Raw genomic sequence first — 27,577 nt, 5'->3', positions numbered from 1 at the left:
CAAGCCGGTACTCAAATTCGCAATATAAAAAATTAAAATTATTTTTAACTTCTCATGTCTTTGGTGTTGTGCTTCGAAGAAAGAATTTTCAGCGTATCGAAAATTCAAAGAACGCAGCAGTCTTAGTGCATTATTCTGTAAAACGGTAGGGCGAGAATCTTGGGAGTTGTATACAAAAGCGATTTAAATGTTCGCCATATTGATTTAAGGTCGAGTATCGTGTTCCTGGGGAGGAAGCAACGAATAACGGCTGGACTTTCGAAAAATAAGTCTGACTAACTTTGATATTTTTATCTGCAACGTTTGCTGTTGACGTAAGGAATATCATTGTTATTGGAGTGCTGAAGGGCGTGACGTGCATTAAGTGGTAGAAGTTCCCAAGAGTAAAGATGGCCTGCGCAACTTTGAAGAGAACGCTGGATTTCGATCCAGTCCACAACCACGGAAGACCATCAAAACGTAGACGTTGTGCTCCAATGTGTGTATCACCTAATTCATCAACATCTAACCAGCCTGAACTTCATCCGTCTCCTTTTGGGGAGGTTTGCCCAAAACTCACTCCGGGTAAGGACGGCCTTGGCCTTGGTATAATAATTGAGGGTTATTAGAGAGATCATTGATTGTAGATGTAGACGTCTCATGAAAATTTTCTCGTATATTAGAGAAAATGGCTGCAAGCATTCGTGAGGAAATTCGGCGGCTTCATCGGCGAAAACAGCTTGGCTTCTATCCGGGTCATGAATGCTCAAATCAGGAATCATCATCAGATGGAGCGATGGAGTCCCCAGGTTCACCGTCTACCGCATCATTTGCAACGACATATTCCAGCAGCCGGGAGAAACCTTTATTTACGTTTAGAGAGGTTTGTGAATTTGTTCGTACTATTACTTATGTCACATGACTATTGTGTATGTGCATGTTTACCCAAAGTATTTTTCGAAATAGAATTCACACATTCCACAATGTGTTAGGCTTGCTGAACATATACAGAAGAATTGAACAGTTACTTTTGGTATTAGAGTTTTGGAACAAAACATTGCAAGACATCATCTGAACTGTTGTTGTTGGGAGGGGAAGGGCACTGATTTGTGTAGTTTGTGAGTATTAATTCAGGTAAAGTTACTGATATTTTGCAAATTTTTCTCCTCGTTTTCCAGTAGATGTAGAAAGCGTGTTTGCCATTCTATTGTATCTTTTTGTCTACTTTACAACACTCAAAAAGTTTTAATGGAAGTCAGTCTGACATAGAAATACATCTGATCAGCAAAGAAAATGCGCCTTTAATTTTCACGTTCAAAATAAAGCAGATATCAAAATACAGGCATGTGAGCACTGAATGTAGTGTGTCAACAATCCTACCAATATTTTGATAACTCATATTAATAAGTTGGTGTTTGGTCCACACCCTTTCTTTAAGTCTAGTGTTAGTCATCAGAGATCTCTTATGAAGTTAAACTTGACAGGAAACAACGATGTCATATGAGAGCGCTTATGGCCTTTTCTAATCCAGAAAAGTTGGTGTAGGCCTAAATGCTTCTACTGTTGGTAGGTGTATTTTGTTGCTAGTGTGTGTGCCAAACCTTGATTTGCCTGATAATGTAACTGACAGTCGAACATGTTACACTCTCTATTTGCTCGGTTGTGGAATCCTGAAAACTATATCAAGTAAGTAATCTTTGTACCTATTTGATGAATGAATTTCATACAAACAGTGCTATGTCAATCATTATTGCCTCTTTGGTTTGCCCATTCCCCTTCTTCAGCCTTAAAATGAGTTTGGTTTTATGAATTTCAGCTGCTACTAGCTGTTGGTAGCTCAGTTGGTAAAGCACTTGCCCGCGAAAGACAAAGGTCCTGAGTTCGACTCTTGGTCTGGCACACAGTTTTAAGCTGACAGGAAGTTTCAGTGCACATTCCGCTGCAGAGTGAAAATCTCATTCTAGCTACTTAATAATTTGACACACAGTAATATAATTTTTTGCTTTCTAGAGCAGTACTAAGACCATTCCGTTTATGAGGCTAGTACTAGGTCTTACCAGATATGTAACTGCATTGTCATGTGTCATATTAATTGAAATTGTTTAATCTACAAAATGCCCAAATTTTATTAATTTTTTTTTGTGTGTAAATTTTTGTACAATGTGTGGGTCTGTCTTAATTTCAGTTGGTGTTTGTATCAGTCTTAAAGTGAAAAATGGGGTTGGTCGGGGTATGGTATGTTCTTACATATGGTCTTGCTATATATGCTGCGATTGTGGTGATAGGTCCTGAGGCTGCACCTAAGTTTGTAGAGGAAAGTCGGCTAGATGATTCGGCATATTAAGAAACATTGTGGTATTACCATACATGAAGACTTCTCAAGACTTTTCACACAGAGAATGGGAGTTATTGAAATATTAAATCCTTTGCAGTACTGCAATATATATGAATTAAGCAACGCGAACAAAATTGGGTGCAGATTTGTTGTAGCTGAGAGTAACTAAGAGATTGCTTTTAATACTTGAATCAGTATGTTGATGTGAATTCTTTTCTAATTGTGCTCATTTTTCCCTTTCATACTTCAGTCATGTTAATATATGATAGTTAATTGTTCTCTGTTAATACTGAAATCTCACTTTCGAAAATCTACCTTTAGGCATTGTCCACTTAAATGTTTCTTCCGTCAGTCACAATACTTTTTCATTATTTAAAGTTATTTTTTATTGTTGTCATACTTGCTTTTTGCCATTATTAGTAATACATCATCAAATGTGAACAGTAGCTGAAAGTTACAATATTATTGTTAAGAACTGCTTACAAAAAAATCACGTGGAAGAAAACACTTGATTCCATCATAAAGGCAGGTATTCTCTCTAGGCCTCTTTGTTGGGGAGATCTTATTTTCCTGCGGTGGTGTGTTAGTTTCTTGTTCTGTGGATCATTTGCACCATAAATTGTGATGATTTGGAATGAATCGTTGTACATTTGTGTCACAAACTTGTAAATGTGGCTGTTTGCCGAACACACACAATTTTTTTAACTATTCAGATGTGTGTGAGTAATTTGTACCCACCACCTTTTACACATGACAGTAATAGAAATTGTACAGGATAGACGTTGTCTAGGAGAAACTTTTTCAGTTTGTTTTCAAATTTTGCTTTGCTGCCTGACATCTTATAGCATATGGTAAGTGACCAAAACTTTTAATTGCAGCATTGTGCGCACCCTCTTGAGCTTAAGATAATTTTAATGTAGAGTAATAAACATCATTTTTCTCTGTAATTATAGGTTTGTTCAAGTAGCTGCCAGAGGTACAGGGGACGAACACTGTGCTATATAGTACATCTGGTCACAAGTTTGCACCACTGCATATGTGTAAATAATGTGATACAGCTCGCAGAGAACAGCTGATTTGGAAAGTCTTGGAAGTTATCTTTCAGTGTTTCCTATGCGTTGTTCTGCAGCAGTTTAAGTAAACAGTTGGTGAAATGTGATATTACATTCAAAACAGAAGACTCATTGGTGCACGATTAGTGGGAGAATCTGTAGTGAAAACAGTTAGACTCTTTAGCATTTCACAAGCAAAAGACTCCACAATAATGACACAATATACAAAACATGGTAAAATGTCATTGGTGAAGAGGAATAGTGGGTGGAAAGCTGAAGTTCATTGACTGAGACCGGTGAGCATTAAAAAATATTGTGGCCACACAGCATAAAACTACCGCAGCAAAAGTGACTGCAGAACTCAACACCCACTTGAGTAATACTGTGCCGACAAAAACAGTACAGCAGGGTTTCACAGGATTAACGTTAATGAAAGGGCTGCAATTGTGATACCATTAATAATGGAAGCAAACTCAAAGTTGCCAAAGAAGTGATGCCATAACCATCAAATCTGAACAGGTAAGACTGGAAGAACGTCATATGGCCAATGAATCATTGTTTACATTGTTTTCTACAAAGAGCTGGCTTTGTGTGGAAAACTTCAAAGGAAGCCTACAGTCCAGCGTGCCTTCTTCCTGCAGTCAAGTACGGGGATATCCGGTTATGATTTGGGTGACTATACTGTGGTATGTAGCTTGTTCTGTTCGTTACCGTCGCTGGCCGGATTACTATGAATGAATATTTTGACATCTCGACAACGAAGTGCTTATTGTGACTAGCATATTACTGCCAAACATTGTCATATTCAGAGATGATGATGTCCCCAGATACACAGCCGAAAAGGCCCAGGTGTGGTCTGTGGAGCAGCATAATATTTGATAATATCTTCCTGGCCAACACAATTGCCAGACCTTAACATCATTGAACCATTATGGGGAGTTTTAGAGCAGAGAGGGAGGAGCAGATGTTGATTTCTAATATTGTTGAAGAAAATGGTGGATGTTTTGGTATAAGAATGGGAGGACACGCAGTTCAAAACTATTCACACACACTCTAAGAATCTATTCTCTGAAGAATTGCAACTATTTCAAAGCCATTGGTGATCCAACTCCTTATTAATAGACAAATATTGTGTGTATGTCAGGTGTTCATACCATTTTGCCCATCCTCGGTATTGTCAAGCACCAGAAAATGGGTGTTACTGCGGATATACAGGAACAGTGACACAGGACCCCCCCATGTTCAGTGTTTGCTTTGCTCAAATGCTCCTCATCCCACTTCTGCTTGGAATTATGCATGTACTTGAACAACACGACACTGTGTGTAGTTCTGTGGCATTTTCTTAAGAGCAGGCATATGGAGTTACTGCATTTGAGCATTTACATTATACTATTCAGATCAGGAATACAGTTTAAGGAAGTATTTCGTAGCATGAGGTACATACTTCAGGTAGTTCAAAAATGGAACCCTTCTATACAGTTGACTTATTGGACTGTGTGTGTGTGTGTGTGTGTGTGTGTGTGTGTGTGTGTGTGTGTATTTTGCAGGGCCTAATGTTGGATGTTGTATTTAAAGCAGTGTTCATTTTAGCAGCTTTGTGCTGCTACTTCTACAACTACTTCAGAACACTGCACAAAGGTTAAACATGAGACAGCCGTAGCTTATATATTACATGTTGAAGCAGAAAACTTCTGTACCTCCATCATACAAGATGTGTGAATCTGACGTTAATGTTTCCATGCTGTGGTATTTCATTTTTGTGAATGTTAATTAATTACTGAGTTACATAATAATGCAAATTTCCGTCAATGTATAAATCTCGTGCAAAATACTGCCTACTAATTGTACTGGTATGGAGCACACTGCATGGAGCACTATAGTAGAGACAACATAAGATGATCCCCGACAGCTCACAGTGCTGTTGACAGCTGTCAACTCCGAAGCACGAGTGGCAGCAAGTGGAAACAGTGGCCGTGTATAGAACTGTGACAACAGTGTGGTGTTGCCATAGAGGCACGTACAAATTTTTTGTTATGTTATTAGTTGAGGTAAGTGCACAAAGCTGCCAAGCCCAGCCTGCTGTAACTGTTGGGTCAAATTAACACCAACTAAGCTAGAACACATTTTTCAACTGTTGTTATTATTTTCCTTGTGTGCGACTATTCAGATACATACAGATAAACCTAAACTGATCACAGGACCTTGGTACCAATGTAGAAAAGTCACCAGTGCATCTTCAGATAGGCCTACTTAAGAGAAACCAGTAAGAATATGAGTGCAGATTACAATGGATTTCTGCAGGGAATGAACTATTACACAATTGTTAGAATTCATTACTTATTATGGGCATCAAATGAAATACATGAATGTAGTTGAGATGTGGTGGTTATTTGATAAAACAACGGTTTTATTTCAAGAAATATTATTTATGAAAGCATTTGCTTTGTTTCGATGGTACTTACTGAATTACAAGGTTTCATATGAGTTGAACTATCAGAATTGAATTTACAAGCCTCAAGTTCTTACGTAACAGCTAATCGTCTAGGGATATGGGATTAGTCATTGGAATACAATGAAAATAAAACACACATACAAATAAATCAAGATATACATACACACAGAATAAATTATACTTAGTTTAACAATATCACGAAAAGGATAGTTGCTACTCACCACATAGCGGAGATACTGAGTTGCAGATAGGCTCAAAAGACAGTCAGAAAATTAGCCCAATAAGGCCTTTGTTGGAGATAGGATATACTCGCGCAAACACAACTCACACTTGCACATGACCCTAGTCTCTGGCTGCTGAGGCCACACTGTGATCAGCTGCATGATGGGAGATGCAGCTGCTTGGTGGGGGTTGAGGAGGGGGCCGGGGCAGGAAGGGGGAAGGATAACAGGGTAGGCGTGGTGGGGTACAGTAAAGTGCTGCTTGTGGGAGCATACAGGGACGAGATGGAGGAAAGGGTACGGCAGCTAGGTGTAGTTGGGAGGTTAGATGGAGGTCAGGGGAAGGCTAGGTAGGTTAACGGAAAAAAAGGAGAGAGGTAAAAAGGCTGAGAGTTCATTGTTCAGATAGAAGACTATGTATTGCCGGATTAGGAACAGGGCAGGGACTAGGGTGCAAGAACAAAGACTGACAAAAGTTGAGGGTTGTGGGAATGTAGGATGTATTGCAAGCAGAGTTCCCACCAGTGTGGTTCAGAAGAGCTCGTTTTGGTGAGAAGGGTCCAGATGGCACAGACTGTGAAACAGTAATTGAAATGAAGAACATTGTGTGGGGTGGCATGCTCAGCAAAGGGGTGGTCCAGCTGTTTCTGCAGTTTGTCTGTGGCCATTCATGTGGACAGACAGCTCGTAGATCACATGACTTGTTTCACAGGTAGCCCTCCCTGCCTTTGAAGGGATGGGTGATGCTTGTGACTGGGCTGGAATAGGTAGTGGAGAGAGGATGTATGGGACAGATCTTGCCTGTATGTCTATTACAGGGATATGAGCCATGAGACAAGGGGTGGGAAGCAGGAGTTATGAAGAGATGGACAAAGATATTGTGTAGGGTTGATGGGTGGCAGAATATCACTGGTTTGGGGGTGGGGGTGGGGGGGTTAAGCATGGGAAGGATAGTGATAGGACATTGTTTCAGGGCCTGGCAAGAGGTAGTCAGAACCCCTGGTTGAGAATGAGATTGTTGCTCCAGTCCTGGGTGGTACTGACTCACAAGGGGAATGCTCCTCTGTGTCTGGATAGTGGGACTTTGGGAGGTGTTGGGTGGCTGCAGAGAGTGAAGGCATGGGAGATAAGTTTTTGTTCAAGGTTGAGAGGATAATTACAGTCTGCAAAGGCCTCCCCTGTGTTTCTAGAGGGATTGCTTGTCACTACAGGTGCAGTGGCCACAAGTAGCTAGGCTGTATGGAAGGTATTTCTGGGTATGCAATGGGTGGCAGCTGTTGAAATGGAGATACTGATGGTGGTTGGTAGGTTTGATTTGTAGGGAGGTACTGATGTAGCCATCTTTGAGGTGGAGGCCAACATCAAGGAAGGTGGCTTGTTGGATTGAGCAGGACCAGGTGAAGTGAATGGGGAGAAGGTCTTGAGATTCTGGAGGAATCACCCTCAGTCTTGATCATGAAGATGTCATCTGTGAATCCGAACCAGGTGAGGGATTTGGGATTCTGGATGTGTAGGAAGGATTCCTCTAGATAACCCATGAATGGGGTGACATTGGATAGTGCCATGTAAGTGTCCTATGCTGTACTCTGAATTTGTTTGTTGGTAATACCTTCAAAGGAGAATTAATTGTGGATGAGGATATACTTGGTCATGGCGATTAGGAAGGAGGTTGTAGGTTTGGAACTCATCAGGCGTTGGGAAAGGTAGGTTCAATAATTGTAAGCCCATGGGCATTAAGATGTTAGTATGAAGGGAGGTGACATCAATAATCACAATCAGGGCACCGTGTGGTAAAGGAACAGGAACTGTGGAGAGTTGGTAGTAGAAATGGTTGGTATTATATAGCAACGTAGGTTGCGTAATAGGCTGATGGGGGTGGTCTACGAGAGCAGAGATTCTCTCAGTGGGGCCACAGTTACCGGCCACAATGGGGCTTCCAGGGTGGTTGGATTTATCGACTTTAGGATGCATGTAGAAGGTAGGTGGGAGGGAGGGGGGGGGGAGAGAGAGAGAGAGAGAGAGAGAGAGAGAGAGAGAGAGAGAGAGAGAGAGAAGTGGTCCTGGGATGGGTCTAAGGATTTGAGGGGAGATCGGAGATCCTGCTGCATTTCTGGAATTGTCACTGTGGCAGGGTTTGTAGGTGGATGAATCTGACAGCTGATGTAGTCTTTCCACCAGGTAGTCCTTGTAGTTCAAAACAGTGGTGGAGGTAGGATTGTAAGGTTGGGATCAGTTTTTAGGTGATGGATTGTGGTTCTTTCTGCAAATGTAAGGTTAGTTTGTATGCTGAGGGATTTGGGGATCGATGGTGAGGCAATGTTTGAGGTTAAGCATGGGGTGATTTGGGGCAATGGGGGTGGATCACGGTTGTATGAAAGAGTGAAGTGAGTCAGGGGCAGGGTTCAACATTGAACTTTGGTTGTGTCCCTTCCCTGTTTCCATTCTAGCACTATGGTGGCAAAAGAGTGTTTACACTATAGGGACCAGGAGAAAGTCTTTAACAAATCCTTCATGATTGGATATGGGAGTGGGGCAAAAGTTGAGGCCTTTGGAAAGGGCAGATAGTTCTGCAGGGCTAAGGCTTCTGGAGGAACGGTTTATGACTGTTTCAGGGCTGTGTACATTCTGGATTCTGAATGGTAGTGGGAGGGAGTTTTTCAGGGTGACGTGAATGTAGTAGTTTGCGAGGCAGTGTTTGTTGGGTGGGGGTGGGGGCAGGTTTGGAGATTGTCGTGGAGGTAGTGGGTAGTAGTAGTCGGAGGTGGGAGTAGGAATGAACCAGGATTGGGAGTTTTTGAGGTGGCATTGTGCATGTTGCTCTAGTTTCGAAGGGCAAGGTTCAGTGTGTGATATGGGATCCAGGAATTTGAGGTTGCATAGCAGGAGAATTTTACAGATGAAGAGGAAGTGTTGCAAGGAGGTGTAGGTCTGATTGATATGGTTTTGTAGGACTGTGTTGGTGAGGGTTAAAGACTGGCGGGACCTGAAAAGATGATCATTTTAGGAGGAAGGGTGACAATTGGAGATGGGTAATCTCATAGTAAGACCATTTGGGGAAATTCCATGGCCAAGCAACAATGCAGGAACAGTATGTGGGAATGGTTGTGGCTAAGGATAAGGAAACTTTTCTGTATTGAAGCAGATGGAAGGAACAAGGATCCATGGAGGAGGATCAAAACACACAAAAGTAATGTAAATAATGTAGAAATACACAGAAAAATTTGCAAAATACATCCAAACATGTGGGAAAAATCATGGAAAGAATTAAAACAGATGGAGTAGGGAGAAATAAGATGAAATCTGAGGGAGTAGAATGATAGTGAAAGGTGAAAACCAACTGAAATTGGTGTGAAGATATAATGAGATCAAAAAGGGGGAAAAAATTGCAATGAGGGTTGTTTGTGGATAAGTGGGAAGAAGGGGCAGCAGATGAGACTAGGTAGGTGAAGTCAGTATGTGTAAACTGGAATAGCAAGGAGAAGTGGGGGCTAGTGAAGGGTTGGTGGGATGATATACATGTTCATGTGGCACAGAAAAGTACAGGAAATAACATGCAAGAGTTACGCAGGAAGAGTAACCATTCTGAAGGTAATAGATGAATAATGGTCTCCATCCATCCTAATTGCCATGACCAACTATATCCTCATCCACAATTAATTCTCCTTTGATGGCATTACCTGCAAACAAATTCAGGGTACAGCTGTAGGACACTCCCATGGCATCGTCCAATGCCACCCTATTCATGGATCATCTGGAGGAATCCTTCCTAAACACCCAGAATCCCAAACCTCTCACCTGATTCAGATTCACTGGTGACATATTCATGATTGGGATTGAGGGTGAGGACACCCTATATACACATTCCTCCAGAACCTCAACACCTTCTTCCCCATTCAGTTCACCTGGTCCTACTCAATCCAACAAGCCACCTTCCTTGATGTTGACCTCCACCTCAAAGATGGCTACATCAGTACCTCCCTCCATATCAAACCTACAAACCACCAGCAATACCTCCACTTCAACAGCTGCCACCCATTCTGTACCAAGAAATCCCTTCCATACAGCGTAGCTACTTTTGGCCGTTGCATCTGTAGTGACAAGCAATCCCTCTCAAACTACAGTGAGGGTCTTACTGAGGCTTTCATAGACTGTAATTACCCTCCCAACCTTGTACAAAAACAAATCTCCCATGCCTTCTCTCCAGTCATCCATCACCTCCCAAAATCCCAACATCCAGACACAGAGGAGCATTCCCCTTGTGACTTAGTACCACCCAGGACTGGAGCAACTGACTCGCATTCCTTGCCAGGTTTTTGACTACATCTCATCTTGCCCTGAAAGGATGAATGTCCTACCCACTATTCTTCCCATCCCTCCCACAGTGGTATTCCACTGCCCACTAAACAGACACTATCCTCATCCATCTCTACACAACTCCTGTTTCCAACCCCTTTCCTTGTGGCTCGTATCCCTGTAATAGACATAAGGTAAGACTTGTCCCATACATCCTCCCTCCATCACCTACTCCAGTCTGATCATAAGGCAGGGCTACCTTTGAAACCAGTCATGTGATCTATAAGCTAAGCTGCAACCACTGGGCTGTAGTCCACATGGGCATGACAGCTAAAAAGCTATTTGTCTGCATGAATGGCCACCGACAAACAGTGGCCAATAAACAGCTGGACCACGCCATTGCTGAGTGTGCAGCCCAACACAATGTTTTTTTTATTTCAATGACTGCTTCACAGCCTATGCCATTCAGATCATTCCCATCAACACCAGCTTTTCTGAATTGCACATGTAGGAACTCTATCTGCAAAATATCCTATGTTCCTGTAACCCCCAACCTTCATTAGTCTTTGTCTTCATACTCCAGTCCCTTCCCTGTTTCCATTCTAGCACTACACGGTCCTCTATTCCAGCAATGCACCCTTGGTCTTTTTACCTCTCTCCATTTCCATTAACCCCACTCCCCTGCCCTCCATCTAACAGACTGCTCCTGGCTGCCCTACGCCCTCTCCACCTCATCCCTGTATGCTCCCACAAGTAGCACTTTACTGTCCTCCACCCCTACCCTGCTATCCCTCCTCCTTACCCCAGCACACGGTCACATTTCCCATCGTGCAGCTGCTCATAGTGTGGCTTCAGCAGCCATCGACTGTGTGTGTGTGTGTGTGTGTGTGTGTGTGTGTGTGTGTGTGTGTGTGTCTAATAGAGGGAAACATTCCACGTGGGAAAAATATATCTAAAAACAAAGATGGTGTGACTTACCAAACGAAAGTGCTGGCAGGTCGACAGACACACAAACATACACACAAAATTCAAGCTTTCGCAACAAACAGTTGCTTCATCAGGAAAGAGGGAAGGAGAGGGAAAGACGAAAGGATGTGGGTTTTAACGGAGAGGGTAAGGAGTCATTCCAATCCCGGGAGCGGGAGGGGGAAAAAAGGACAGGTATACACACGCACACACATATCCAACCGCACATACACAGACTCTTTGCCTTTACAGATGTCTGCTTTTGTGTGTGTGTGTGTGTGTGTGTGTGTGTGTGTGTGTGTGCGCGCGCGCGCGCGCACAGACACAAGCAGACATTTGTAAAGGCAAAGAGTCTGTGTATGTGCGGTTGCATATGTGTGTGCGAGTGTATACCTGTCCTTTTTTCCCTCTAAGGTAAGTCTTTCTGCTCCCGGGATTGGAATGACTCCTTACCCTCTCCCTTAAAACCCACATCCTTTCGTCTTTCCCTCTCCTTCCCTCTTTCCTGATGAAGCAACCGTTTGTTGCGAAAGCTTGAATTTTTGTGTATGTTTGTGTTTGTTTGTGTGTCTATCGACCTGCCAGCACTTTCGTTTGGCAAGTCACATCTTTGTTTTTATATATATATATATATATATATATATATATATATATATATATATATATATATATAACGAATGTTGACGGAAAGCTCTCTTTCTGACAGTCTTGTGCTTTTCTGTGACTCGGAATCTCCTCTATGTGGTTAGTAGCAATTATCCTTTTCATAATATTATTACATTCTATCCTGGATGTTCCATTGTTATATAAAGTTTGTGTCAATACATTACAATTAAACAGTGAGTTATGAAGTGTAAACATGACTACTGCAACAGCTTCGGAAACGAAACACCAGAACAATAAACATGGGACACAGAGAGATTACCTTCACTAAAACTGAGACAGGTACTCACACGTGCAAATGTTGCAGTGTGAGAGCAACAGAAAAATTTTCCAGTAAGCTTCTGGCTACTTATGACTTCCTGCTCAAATAGCTAACAGCCACACTCAGAATAACCAGAATTTGGAGATGATACTACTCAAATGTGACGTCAGCTCTGTGCATGTGTGTGAGCCCAGTGACAGCTGCTTGAATGAACCTTCTGTATATCATAAACCAGTATCTGTAAATTGCAATAGTTGAAGTCTCAAAATACAGTTCATTACTGAAATAGTGGAGTCTGATACCAGGTGAATTCAGTGAGCTAACATTTGGTATCATTGAATATTGAGTTTGGTTACTCCAAGGGGTATAACAGGATTGAAAGTGCCAATTTCAATACTTATGAAACAAATTAAAAAATATTTCCTACTTTACATATCGGTTCTTTACACAATTTTTCATTAATATAGTGTTGTTATTTAAGGAGAACTTCTAATAGAATAATTACAGAATTATTGTTCAAGCTTTGGCACTTTACAGTCTAGTGATGCTCAACCGAAGTGACACAAAAAGCCACAAAATATACCATTGTACATGAGAAACACATTTGTATGTTACTATATTTCCTCCCCTTTCCATCTTCTCTTCTTCGCGTAACATTGTCTTTGAGCGCTCTCTTTCCTTTTTGCAGTATGTGTGGAGTTCAAAGGTAATTGGCTACAGCGAAAAGTCAGTATAATAAAAAAATTAAAGGATGTTGTTTTTTGTTACGACATGAATAGATCTTAGATTCCGTCATGAAAGTTTGTACAGCTATGGTTTTGAAACCACTTTAAAATACCACATTAGAAATATTGATTACCCACTTAACACTTTAACATACACTTACTTTATGTAGATGTCTAGTCAGGCAAACACTGAGCTAAAAAACTTTGTCTTTATTCATCCAAGGATCATCTCACAATGGTGCAGGGTTTGTCAAGGTAATACAGTGCAAATTAATAGACCAGAATACACCACACACAGCATACATATGTTTTATGAGGATAGAACAGGTCGTGTAATGTTGCTCTCATGAAGATGGGAGAAAGGTAGTCTTGAGTAATGAAGCACCTTGTGTCTAGAAAAAATATGTGAGAGGAAACCTTTGAATTAAGTGGCAATTACTGTTCATTTTATGAACGTATATAGCAATAAATTGGGAATGCGTTGTCTAAAGTGCTAATAATTCCAGTTTCACGTCTTGGCTGTAATTCGCATCACTATGTTAATGTTCTGTCAATTATTCGTTTTCATAAACGAGTCTGTCCTTGATTCACCAGTTGAGCTATTCAGAATTAGCCTTGCCTACAATATTAATATTACTACCAGTTTGAAATCTATTACATTGTCGGCAATTTGCAATTCTTTCTACAGAATTCTTTGTTGTTGTTGCTAAGTGTGATTCTGATTTAGCCAGTTTCTGCTATTATCTTAACACAACTGCACATATGCAAAAAGAACATGAAGAGATTCTTAATTTTTCAACTATCTTCAAGTGAAGTGTGTGAACTTTGAGATTTAATGTGCCAAAATCATTAGGCATTTCTCAGAACAAAACCTATTGTGGTAACATTTGTAGCTATAAAAAAGTCTGTATTATATTTTTAAAAAATGGGCTAGAGTGTAATGTTGGAACCCCTTTGAAATTTTGGCTGCGGTGACACTTATTTGCAGTGTAGCCCGAGGTCTGGATTAGATTGAAAAGTTATAATTCTGTTGAGAGTTGGCAAAGCCAACAAAAGTGAACGCCAAATATAGATTTGCAAACAGATTGACCAATAGTGTAGCATAATGTTTACATTCATGTCACATTTATACACCCTTTTCCTCTTAAAAAATTAAAATTGGAAAACAAATGTTCTATAATGGCTCATCTTCGTAGGTGAGTGGTCAGTGTGGCAGACTGCCATTTGAGTGACCTGGGTTCGATTCCCGGTACTGCCAGAGGTTTTTCCTCAGCCGCGTGGTGCCAATTGTGGAGCTGTTTTGAGTGATAGGGGATCTCGTCTGATTGTAATCGCCGTGGGTTCAGTACATGCAGTTGTGGCAGTTTGCAGTTGTGTTGAGTTTGCATTACGCCTTGTCAGACCAGAAATGCAAATTGATCATTCTCGGGAAGTATGTTGTCAAACCACTCAGTTTTTCATCCTTCAATCCGGGTCATCCTTGTTCATAGCATGCAATGCTCTTGGAATGTATACTTTCACTTTGCAGCCTTCAGAATTCATCGTATGCTTGATCAGCTTACCCCACTTTTACCTGCATGCTGCTTCACTGGTTTTTGAAGTGACCTAGTAAAATGTTGCAACACAGCAGTGCTGGGAGCTGGACTTGTTGATGTATTTCTTTGGCCAGACCTCCCCTGATGCACATCCTGAACAGGACCATTGGCTGCAAATTTATCATGAATATGATAAGTTGTTGCACATGTTGCTGGCTGAGTTCTGTATATATTACGCCATTGCCGTTGTACCTCAATCATACTTTTGTACTTACAGTACCACTTCAATATGGCCTTTCATTGCTGAAATGACAATTATGCTTCATTCATTACTGAACTATCATATGTTGGAAAAACGCATGTGAAGATCTGTTGAGAAAACAATGGACTATGTTACCACACAAAATTGGCAACAGTATGTCATTTTGTTCCAAAAATAGTAACTATCAAAGAGTGTCTACATTTTTCTGAGACTCCTCTGTACACTTATATAAATGGCTAATGCCTCACCTGACCCATGCCAAAAATGCTATTTTTTCTAAATCTTTGGCCATCTGGAGCTCCTACATCAGTCACTTTTATTTTTGGCTAAACGCCGCGTATAACATATTTGGATGAAGTCAGTAATGTCAGTAGTAGTGGTTCCAGGTCGTGAAAATTGGCAATGGATAGAAATGCGGTGTGCCGACTGCGTGCCACTCAATACCAGAGGCCTGGCAGAGGTACTGGCAGAGGATGACATGATGGTCAGTTAGTACTGATGGGGCAGAGTTTAGAGCTATGTTATAGAACATGCCTTAAATTATTTTGGCACATGTTATGAATACATATTACCACAAACCTTGAAAAATGCAGATAGCAGTAGGCCACTTCTGGGATTTGACCAGGTGTGCAGGTCCTGTGGGTTAATGATAGCTGGTGTGCCAGTCAGCACCTGGATGTGGTTTTTGGGCTGTTTCCCTCTTTTTCCATCTTTGGGGGGGGGGGGACAAAAAAATGATAGGAAGGGAATCACGCCACCCCTTAAATTAACCATACCAAATCGATGCAAAATAGTAACTGTGCCAACCCTATGTATTTTTGGGATGAAGACACCAGAAAAGGGAGGAAAAAAAAACTAGGAAGAGCCACTACATAAATGGTACCAAAAGTTATGTTGCTATGTGAAAGGATGCAATAGTGAGAAGCATCTTCTATATCTGTCGCACCTCTACACACTGTCACTTCCAGTAATGAATGTCAAATTTTTGGTTCCAGCAATAAATCATGCCCTTCTCATTTTTAATAGTCTAGTTTCTAATAGTGTTCTCAAGTGAAAAAATAACTTTGAAATTACTCTGATTTTTGAAGCTGATGATGCATAAAATATGATGGAAAATGTGTGTAAAAAGTTTACAGAAAATTGTGAAAGCAATGTAAGCTTTTTAAATACATACTGTGATCATCTTTAATAATAAGAGGAACTTACAAGTAAAATACAAGGCATGGTAGTTCTTTTGGACTTAGAGCCCTCTGTCAGCAGATAAACACAGTCTTTGTTTTCTGTAGTTATTTCAGATTGCACATTATGAATACACAGAACTTCAGATATTGGGGATAAACATGTGAATATGAAATGCTGAAAGCATGGTCAGTTTGATCGTATGTTGACTGTGCTGAATAAATTATGCGTGATGTTAAAGATTTTGATTTAATTGCAACAGCTGTACCTTAAGTTCATTGACACAGACAATTTTGAATTTCTCTCATTGATCCAATAAGTTTGTAAAATTTAGGCTTTGTTAGTGTTTAGGGATCTTTAGTAGTAAACAACAGTATTGTATGCAGTAATGTAGAAATGAGAAGTTTTGAAGCTAAAGGTAATGAATAAATGTAAAGCAAAGTCACAAACTCTGAGGAAATGTAGTGACTTCATGTTTTAGCTGCATAATGCAGTATGGCAGAGGAATGTGTTAGTCCCAGAATGAAGATTTCTCTTTGCAGCAGCTATTGCAAATGCATTTAATACAAAGTGTATTGCACATCATCATCATCATCATTTAAGACTGATTATGCCTTTCAGCATTCAGTCTGGAGCATGGCCCCCTTATAAAATTCCTCCATGATCCCCTATTTAGTGCTAACATTGGTGCCTCTTCTGATGTTAAACCTATTACTTCAAAATCATTCTTAACCGAATCCAGGTACCTTCTCCTTGGTCTTCCCCGACTCCTCCTACTCTCTACTGCTGAACCAATGAGTCTCTTGGGTAACCTTGCTTCTGCCATGCGTGTAACATGACCCCACCATCTAAGCCTGTTCGCCCTGACTTCTACATCTATAGAGTTCATTCCCAGTTTTTCTTTGATTTCCTCATTGTGGACAACCTCCTGCCATTGTTCGCATCTACTAGTACCTGCAATCATACTAGCTACTTTCATATCCGTAACCTCAACCTTGTTGATAAGGTAACCTGAATCCACCCAGCTTTCGCTCCCATACAACAAAGTTGGTCGAAAGATTGTACGGTGCACAGATAACTTAGTCTTGGTACTGACTTCTTTCTTGCAGAAGAGAGTAGATCGTAGCTGAGCGCTCACTGCATTAGCTTCACTACACCTCGCTTCCAGTTCTTTCACTATGTTGCCATCCTGTGAGAATATGCATCCTAAGTACTTGAAACCGTCCACCTGTTCTAACTTTGTTCCTTCTATTTGGCACTCAATCCGTTTATATTTCTTTCCCACTGACATTACTTTCATTTTGGAGATGCTAATCTTCATACCATAGTCCTTACATTTCTGATCTAGCTCTGAAATATTACTTTGCAAACTTTCAATCGAATCTGCCATCACAACTAAGTCATCCGCATATGCAAGGCTGCTTATTTTGTGTTCACATATCTTAATCTCACCCAGCCAGTCTATTGTTTTCAACATATGATCCATAAATAATATGAACAACATTTGGAGACAGGTTGCAGCCTTGTCTTACCCCTGAAACTACTCTGAACCATGAACTCAGTTTACCGTCAACTCTAACTGCTGCCTGACTGTCCATGTAAAGACCTTTAATTGCTTGCAAAAGTTTGCCTCCTATTCCATAATCTCGTAGAACAGACATTAACTTCCTCCTGGAACCCGGTCATATGCCTTTTCTAGATCTATAAAGCATAGATACAATTCCCTGTTCCACTCATAACACTTCTCCATTATTTGCCGTAAGCTAAAGATCTGGTCCTGACAACCTCTAAGAGGCCTAAACCCACACTGATTTTCATCCAATTGGTCCTCAACTAATACTCGCACTTTCCTTTCAACAATACCTGAGAACATTTTACCCACAACACTGATTAAAGAGATACCTCTGTAGTTGTTACAATCTTTTCTGTTTCCATGTTTAAAGATTGGTGTGATTACTGCTTTTGTCCAGTCTGATGGAACCTGTCCCGACTCCCAGGCCATTTCAATTATCCTGTGTAGCCATTTAAGACCTGACATTCCACTGTATTTGATGAGTTCCGACTTAATTTCATCCACCCCAGCTGCTTTATTGCACTGCAATCTATTGAACATTTTCTCCACTTCCTCAAATGTGATCCTATTTCCATCATCATTCCTATCCCATTCTACCTCGAAATCTGAAACATTACTGATCGTATTTTCACCTGCATTGAGCAACTCTTCAAAGTATTCCCTCCATCTGCCTAAGGCATCCACAGGATTCACCAGCAGTTTTCCTGACCTGTCCAAAATACTTGTCATTTCCTTCTTACCTCCCTTTCGAAGACTGCTAATTACACTCCAGAATGGTTTTCCAGCAGCTTGACCCATAGTCTCCAACCTGTTTCCAAAGTCTTCCCAAGATTTCTTCTTGGATGCTGCAATTATCTGTTTGGCTTTGTTTCTTTCTTCAACATAACTTTCTCTGTCTACCTGAGTTCTAGTATGTAGCCATTTTTGATACGCCTTCTTTTTCCTTTTACAGGCTGCCTTGACTGTGTCATTCCACCAAGCTGTTTGCTTCATCCTTCTTTTGCACACTACTGTTCCAAGACATTCTTTAGCCACTTCTAGTACTGTGTCCCTGTACCTTGTCCATTCCTTTTCCAATGACTGTAATTGACTACATTCAACTAACTGGTACCTTTCTGAGATCACTGTTATGTACTTGTGCCTGATTTCCTTATCCTGAAGCTTCTCCACTCTTATTCTCCTACATATGGACCTGACCTCCTGCACTTTCGGCCTCACAATCCCAATTTCACTGCAGATTAAATAATGATCAGTGTCATCAAAGAATCCCCTGAATACACGTGTGTCCCTCACAGCCTTCCTGAATTCCTGATCTGTTATTATATAGTCAATGACAGATCTGGTTCCCCTACCTTCCCAAGTATACCGGTGAATGTTCTTATGTTTAAAAAAGGAGTTTGTGATTACTATGCCCATACTGGCACAGAAATCCAAGAGTTGTTTCCCGTTCCTGTTGGCCTCCATATCCTCTCCAAATTTACCCATAACCTTTTCATACCCTTCTGTTCGATTTCCAATCCTGGCGTTAAAATCACCCATGAGCAGAACACTGTCCTTGTCCTTTACTCTTAACAACTACATCACTGAGTGCCTCATAAAAACTATCCGTCTTATCTTGATCTGCCCCTTCACAATGTGAATATACTGACACAATCCTAATTTTCTTGCTAGACACTGTCAAATCTATCCACATCAGTCGTTCGTTTACAGACCTTATTGCAACTACGCTGGGTTCAATTTCTTTCCTGATGTAAAGCCCTACACCCCATTGTGCTATTCCTGCTTTGACTCCTGACAGGTAGACCTTGTATTCTCCCACTTCCTCTTCTTTCTCACCCCTTACCCGAATGTCACTAACAGCTAAAACGTCCAGCCCCATCTTACTTGCAGCCTCTGCCAGCTCTACCTTCTTCCCAGAGTAACCCCCATTGATATTAATAGCTCCCCATCGCATTACCATTTGTTTGCCAAGTCGTATCTTAGGAGTCCCTGGTTTGTCAGTTAGAGGTGGGACTCTGTCACCTCCAAAGGTCCGAGGCATTTTGCTCTGATTGTTGCCAGCATCATATTTAAAGTACCAGGGAAGCAGGTTGCTAGCCTTACTTACCCCGAGTCCCATTGGGTTTTACCCCTAACGGCTGAGGGACGAACCGGTGGATTTGGTAGTCTTTGCCGTATGAGCACAAAGGTGACCACGACTCAGAATTTGTCCGAGATGCCCAGCCTTATTCCAAAGTAACTGGTATCCCGACTGTCGGGACCACTTACTTGGCCACTCATACGTTGCCCGTGGTTCATGAACTATGACATGACTACAGGAACCCACACCATGAACCATGTATTGCATTAGTAGCAAATAATTGTAGGTAACCCTTTGTTTGCTGCTAACCCCCTCTTAATGCTATTAGTCCTTAATGTGACTCATTGATGCATACAGTAACTTTGTTTGTCAGTGGTAGAGGTCTTTGTCATCTAAGAATCGTGTTCCCCATTGTATGGACTCAGTGATACCAGTTCAGTTATCTGTAATCATCAACCTATTGGTCCTTTTTTTTTTCAATCCTATTTCCAAAGTTGGTTGGACTAGCATTGTCATCAAAAGTTTGCTTTGACATTTTGCGCAGTTCTGCCTTGTTTTGGTATTTCATTCATGCCAGGTACAGTTAAAACTGTACACTCAGAAAACACGACTATGAAACTACAGTTATGGATGATAAATGTAATGCCTCCAATCAGTGCTGCTTGCTACAATTTTAGGAACATTTGTCAATATGGATAGTGGAGTGCCAAAGTGGACTGACTAACTCTTTTGTTAACATGCTTAGTTAAATTTCAGTAACTTTTGATTAGCACCTTGTGTTTTGAAAACTTGCAACTTCAATTATTGCCCAATTCATCAGTTTTCATCATTGTGCACAAATCCGATAGTTGCATATGAAACATGTACATAATTCCTAATTCTGCATATGCATGGCATTCGGTTTGATGAGTTGACAGTGGTAAACAGGAAGAAAGTGAACTGTAGTGGGCTGTTGAAATATTTAATACAGTACCATGTCATTGTTAATCCTACACTTTTATAAATTCCTGTTGTTCATTTGGAGAGCAAGACCATTGTGGTATTGGAAGGACTGCCACTGTTATAGAAGTAGTAATCAAAATAAGGTAAATGTAAGATAAAATGGTTGCTGTTGCTTCAGAATTCTGGTACCCTGAATTTCCAGATCTTTGTTTAATACTAACCAGGCACAGGGTTAGACAGAATCATCTTAGTGATCTACACCCAAAATTTGTGTCCACATATGCTTTAAGAGCAAGCAGATTCATTGACATTACGTGCACTAGCAGTTTCATAAGCAATAAAAGGCTTTATATGTGGCTTACTTTTTGTTTTGAGAATTTATTCACGTAATTCTTCTAGGGACAGTCTGTCAATTGCTGGTTAAAATTTGAGTATTGCTAACACTAAGAATAGATTATTGGTGTAAAATTAGCATTACTGTATTAAAATTATAATAAAATGTACAGATTTTGTCAATGTCATTGATACTCGTTATATGTTTCAACATTTTCCAGGTTGGTTTGATTTGTGAACGCATGCTGAAGGAGCGAGAGAGCCAAATTCGTGAGGAGTACGATCGTGTTTTAAACATAAAGCTATCAGAGCAGTATGATGCCTTTGTGAAATTTACTTACGATCAGATTCAGAAACGTTTTGAGGCTGCTGCTGTACCAAGTTGTAAGTGTAGATATTTGTGATTTCTTAAATTCAATGTTAGTCTTGTACTATAAAAAATTTCAATGATCTAATGTTTAATATCTCATGATTGAAAGTGTCTTATCTCCACAGAATGGAAATAGTAATTGAAATTTTTGTTGATGTTCTTTGAACCAGTTACTTTTAATTGAAAGATGCACAGAAAAATATCTGTTTGATTTGAGACAGTATACTCGTCAGCTACTAAAATGGGGAAATTTTGAAATACGCTGACATGATTTTCAGAGCAGTAACACATTAATGTGAAAACATAGCAGATACCTGTGGCCTAGCACATATTGGAGAATCACTTTCCATTTCCAGAGTTCAGGAGTAGTTGTGTTTGGAGAGATTTTCCAGATGATCTGAGTGTTATTAAAACAAGTGCTGTAACACTTGCTGTTATATAAAATGGACATAATTAAATGTTAGATAAACTAGTGGTCACCATTTCCTTGAAGATTTTTTTTACTGTCAGTGATAGGATTAGAATATCTACAGCTGAAAAGTTGCATAGAACAGATTTTACCACATGACAGTAATGTGGAAAAGATACTTATATTTACAGTCGATTGGATGTCAGCATCTTGCTGGGTTTGAAGATTTAAGGCAGTATTTCATAACATGCGGATGTCATTAGATTGTGCATAATGTGGATGTTGGTCAGCTAACAAGGAAACATAGCAAACTTGTTCTCACATTTTAAGGAGGGGAAAAAAAGCACTCTTGTGAGATATCAGACCCAGCAGTCGATCCTGCAAAAATATAGGCTATAATTATAACTTTCTGAAACTTACAGCTTTCAAATTTTTCCACTTACCAGTTGTTACATTGACTTTGCCACACTGCAGCCACATTATGCCTGAGTGCGAAGTACTATACAGTGAAGTGAGAAAAGTTTGTTAATTACTGTTTCGACACTCGCAGAATGATTAGTTTATTGTGTGAAAATGCATGGTTTCTAAACTGTAACTGTTGCCAGAGAACACTTGCAGTTCACAAGTGCAGGATAAATGCATTTGGCAAATGCACTGTTTTTCCAAATGTTTGGACATGACTAAACTGTAGATCTAAAATAATTAACCTCATTAACGATTCTTCAGTTGCTTAGGTTTTTTCACTTTGATTTTGAAGCATATACATAGCTGTAGAATTTCAGTACAAGAATATTACTGAAATAATATTGAACATATATGTGCACGAGGTTGACATATTTCATACTCTTATTACTTACTATTTTCCATATAGAATAATGTGTTATTGGACAGAATTTAAAAACGCATTGGGCTGATGTTTCCGTATCAATAGTATACAAATAAATTTAAAAGCTGTACTTTCAGATGGTCAGAACGGCAGACTGTCAGAATTATGGTCCATATTTTCACACAGGGTTGACTGCTGGAGCCAATAACTTTTTTCTGTGCTAAAATTGCTATTGGGTGGTGGTATTTAGGTTGCAGCTGTTATTTTGTAATTCAGAAGTAGGAAATAGACTAGTGTATAATATCATAGTCAGTTTGGCAATGGAGAGAATGCTCCCATGGAAATTGAAGTGAAGAGAGCTGAAGCAAATTTAGTTATGGTTTGAGTGCCTCAGTACTCCACTAGCCACGATCAGTTAAGGGGGTGGGGGTGGGAGATGTAGCATGTGCCTTTGCCCTCATATATACACCAGGAGAATTGGCTCACTGTATAAGGGTGGGAGCTTTTTTCCACCACCTATCCTCCAAATCTATAGCAAATTGCCAGATCTGAACATCACATTTGTTGCCAGAAAGAATTCGGACCAAATTGTTTGTGCGTGACAATCTTAATTTGATATTTTTAACTGGCTGTTTCTCTATTTTCTGTAATATTTCTTCTCTTTGCCACATTATTAAAAAATCAGAATTCATTCTGAACACCAAAATTTTCTGCTAGTCACCTGTTTGTAAACATTTGCTTTAAATTGTGATAATGCATAGTGTCAGGCACTGACTTTGATTCATAGCAGTTTTTTATGCAATTTTCTTTGCATATGTTCATTGAAGAGAAGCTTCAGAATGTGCGTGATGGATAAATATTGCCTTGTATATATAATGTGAGTTTGATATTTTACTAACAAGTAGAGCTGACCATGCAAGTTTTGTACCAAAAAATATGCAGGTTGGTGAGACCAAAAAGTTGTAAAATCTGTATAACCTGTATAGTTTGCATGCATATAAACACAGACGAGACTTGTTGCGAATATTTTCCAGGTAGATGCTTTATGGTGGTTTCTAGTATAGTGTGTTTCAAAATGAATATACAGGTTTTAAAGATTTGTAGCATTTATTATGTTCAACTTACAGCTATAAAATAATACATCAAATGAAAGAGCAGCTCGAACACTTTTTTTACAAGTATTTATTTATTTAGCTTATGGCATTACATATGAACAGCGACTAACAATTATGTTTTTTACAAGTGTTAAATGTGAACACGATTTGTCACACAGTCATTAAGAGTTCTTCCCAAACCTTGAACAGTGTGTCTGGAGTTATTGTTGCAACAACGCTGTTTCTAAAGTCAGGTAGATCCACTGGTAGTGGAGGCACATACACATTGTCTTTCATGTACATCAAAGCTAAAAATTGCATGGGATGAGATCATGTGTAAACGTGGAGGTCATGCAAAACAAGCTGTCATGTGGCCCCTTGCGACTAATTCAGTGGTCGGGTACGTCGTCATTTACCCAGTCGCTTACAGAGTTATGCCAGTAAGGCAGTGCACCATCTTGCTGCCAATAAAATTATGTGGTACAGCTTCTTCCAATTGAGGAAACAGCCATAGTTCTAATACTCAAGATATAAACACCCGTTACAGCTGCTTCACTGAAAAACAATGGCCCATTAACTTTCCACCAGGATATGGCAGATAAAACATTCAATTTAGGGGAGTCTTGTTGCTACCGTACCATTACATGGCAAGTAAACCATAGTCCGTCAGATTTAGCTCTTGTAATAACTGCAAATGATACGAATGTAGTTTTAAGCATTTCCTTAAAAGTCTTCACACACATGTCACTGGAACTGCTAATTCACGAATAGACTTCCGAAGTAATTTCTTGGGGCTACACGTGAAAGACCCTCACTTGTTCAACGCGTTCTTCAGTCATTCTTGGTCGTTCCATACTCTTCACTCTGAGCATGGGTACACAGACAAATCTGTTTGAGTTGTTGTTTCATTTGATGTATTATTTATAATCATAAGCTGAATTCAGTAAATGTTATAAAGCATTAAAACCCATATAGTCATTTTGAAACACTCCGTATATTAAGGATCTGCAAGTTATTATAATGAAGGTGAATAAAACATCCTTGTTTGCAGGAGAGCTACAGAGGTGCAAAATAGTAGAAAACTTTCCAATCGCATTATTAATGTTTTTCAGTATTAAGTACTTTTTTAAAATTTAACTTCGTATATTTTATAAATGTGCAGTAATTATTTTCAGTTATTTTCAACTACGTCATTTCATGTTTGTTTGTAATGTAGTATTATAAAATTAGAACATAGTATATACCTATTTATTTTGTGATTTCAGATTTGTCTTAAACAACTGTTGCTGCCATGAATGATGCAGCAGCTCAAATTCTTTCAGAACCACGTTTTCCTTGTAGTCTTAAATGCTGTGCCTAATAATTATATAAATTGCTGAGTAAAAATGCAATGAACAGACTTCATAAGAAGACGAAATTGGTAGAAAGGAAATCTGTGCATAGCAGTGGGGAATTATGTATGTTGCTAGGCATTTCCCTTTATGTTGACTGCATATTGTCAATAATAAATATTTTGTACATGTCCCGGTTGCCACAGTTAACTTGAACCCTAGTTGTGCCATGTAATGAGCAACTGTTTAGAATTGTTTTGCAGTATAACTGAGATCTTAAAGTGAACGGCAGTTGAAAATAACAAGTTCACTTAAAGTACTAGAAGTAAAGATATTTCTATGGAGGCATGCTGAATGTTAGCGATAAAGTCGCTTTGCTGAGAATTGTGGAAACCTGATTGGTGACAAATGAAGTCGATGCAGTAATAGTGAACTGGCTTGAATGTGTAGAAGAAATTCATTGTCACATCATGCACATATTAATATATCAGCTTATATTCCCAGAAGGCTCTGTTACGAAAGTATAATTGCACTTCTGTGTAGTGTGGAAAGCAGTGGCATGACATGCAGAGGAGGAATTGATGACACTGAACTGTAGGACTGTGCACTTCATATCGTACTGTGGAACAGCTGTAAAGTGGAAAATTTGTCTTCAAAATTAGTTAATCCTTGTTTATTGTTGTATTGTATAACAAACATTTTGAGAATATTAAAGTGTGACTGTCACCTCATTCACTAAATGCTGTTTCATTGATATTGTGCTTAAATTGATAATTTAGTTAATGTAGATTGTAATGCTGAGTGTAACATATTAGGCGTACATAGGAATATTGTCAATCAGTGACTGATTCTGCAGCCAGTGAAAGGTAAGTATGTGTGTGTGTGTGTGTGTGTGTGTGTGTGTGTGTGTGTGTGTGTGTGTGTGTGTGTGTGTTTTGCACATAGTGCTTTAAGAACAATGAGACGTGAACATGAAAACACCTTCTGTCATTGTGCACAATTTAAAAAAGTGGAATACCATGCATGAATAGGGTGAACTACTGTTTTTGTTGCTCTATTCCTGACGTTAAACCTGTTAAGCTTCACATCTGTCCAGATTTATGGTGTTTGTGTGTAAAAGAAGATAAAAAATGATTACAAGTGATCCTTTTTACTACAAAAGGACTGAATTTCACGTAATTTATCCAGTATTTTTTATGTTTGAATTGGGAAATGTCAGCTGGTTTGTGTTATTACTAACATCAGATCACGATTTAAGTTTTATAATACACTGTACTTGTGACTTGACAGGTCCAAAAGAAAAGTGTGCCCATTGTGATTATCTTCTTTTGTGTATAGTCCCTGATGTTGACATTGATATTGAACAATATAATGTGGGCTGTATTTGAGTATATTCCATATCACAACATTTGATGTAATTTATAAGTATATATAACATATTGTTGGTTTTAAGTTGTGGGTTTGAAACCACATTACTACTGTCCCTACATCTGTTCCTCCAGAGTAGGTTTTACTTGTCTACAAATTAAGTATTTGTGCATATTTGTAAGTATTCATAACAGTTGCCTGATTTGTGAGATGTCTTGTAAATTGTAAGCTTTTGTAATTTATAGGCAAGCCCTGTTTTAGTAAAAGTTGTAGTTTTTGTGGCATCAATGTTGTTTGTATTATTGTTAATTTTGCGACTGCTATAGGAAATGTAGATATGTTTTGTATAATTATTCTATGTTACTTTGTTTTCATTGTGGTGCATATAAAAATAACAAAAATGCACAATCATTTGGTCTGAAAGCAAGTGGAAATGAACTGCTGCGTATCAAATGTAAAATAAAGACACTGAAATGGCATAGTTGTTTTTCATTTTAATCTATAACTGTCTTGTTTTACACCTCATACATTATATTTTGAATCCTTATTCTTTCAATTTGGGCCTTGTTGAGGTGTGTGTGTGTGTGTGTGTGTGTGTGTGTGTGTGTGTGTGTGTGTGTTTTAATACTTTCATTGTGTTGTGCACCTGCCAAAGAGTGAATTTTTCATCCATAGGCATGAATTTCGATTGCTGTTGTGAGGACAGCAAAAGCTGATTCAAGTGATTCATCCAAGCAGTGTTAGCTAGAATGTTAAGCTTTAAATCTTTGAACACTCTGATCATAGTAAACCATTTCTTATAATGGTCATACATTGAATTCTCCCATATTAGAATTATCAGTACATACCTTTGCCCACATCATATCTCCATATGGCTATCTCTCACTCACTTTGAATGGGATTGGTCAGCAGTCTGTCACAGGTTTAGGTTAAATGTTCTAAAATTTATAAATGGTGCATAATTTTTGGTAGTGCATTCATTCATTTGTTCGTTCATTCATTCTGGTTAAGCTTTTAACATTTTGCTACCCACTTGGATATTTAAAACTGTGGGTGACATCAATTTTCTTTCAGCTTAATTCTATGCAGTTCGAGAGGTTTTGTTAAAGATTGTACTTAATGGAATGCATTTGAAAATCATGTTCTCAATAGTTAGACTGTCTTTCTCAGTACAAGAACTATGTGCTGAATGATATAGTGGAACGGGGGTAAAACTGGAGTCATGACATTAGAATTAACCACCCTGACCCGGCTGGGAAACATCCATCACTAAACTTATGGCAGTCAGTGTGTTATAATAGCTTTTGAGACATGAATATGTAAGAGA

General features: G+C 39.4%; 1 protein-coding gene across 1 annotated transcript; it reads left to right on the top strand.

Annotated features, from left to right (window-relative positions):
• Positions 1-50: 50 nt before the first annotated feature.
• Positions 51-25,824, top strand: LOC126203769 (akirin-2). Its single transcript, XM_049938138.1, has 4 exons — positions 51-564; positions 663-862; positions 21,074-21,236; positions 24,817-25,824. Exons 1-4 carry the CDS (start codon positions 390-392, stop codon positions 24,825-24,827), a joined length of 549 nt encoding a protein of 182 aa, XP_049794095.1. The 5' UTR covers positions 51-389; the 3' UTR covers positions 24,828-25,824.
• The last annotated feature ends 1,753 nt before the right edge of the window (positions 25,825-27,577 follow it).

Source organism: Schistocerca nitens, chromosome 9, assembly GCF_023898315.1.
Source record: "Schistocerca nitens isolate TAMUIC-IGC-003100 chromosome 9, iqSchNite1.1, whole genome shotgun sequence".
Classification (NCBI taxonomy): domain Eukaryota; kingdom Metazoa; phylum Arthropoda; class Insecta; order Orthoptera; family Acrididae; genus Schistocerca; species Schistocerca nitens.
This window is presented reverse-complemented; position numbering and strand designations above follow the sequence as displayed.

Bases quoted from the DNA above. Each gene is read 5' to 3' on its own strand.
- LOC126203769 (XM_049938138.1), top strand. From the start codon at position 390: ATGGCCTGCGCAACTTTGAAGAGAACGCTGGATTTCGATCCAGTCCAC. The intron at 565-662 runs GTAAGGACGGCC...CTCGTATATTAG, and splicing joins TTGCCCAAAACTCACTCCGG to AGAAAATGGCTGCAAGCATT. The intron at 863-21,073 runs GTTTGTGAATTT...AACATTTTCCAG, and splicing joins CTTTATTTACGTTTAGAGAG to GTTGGTTTGATTTGTGAACG.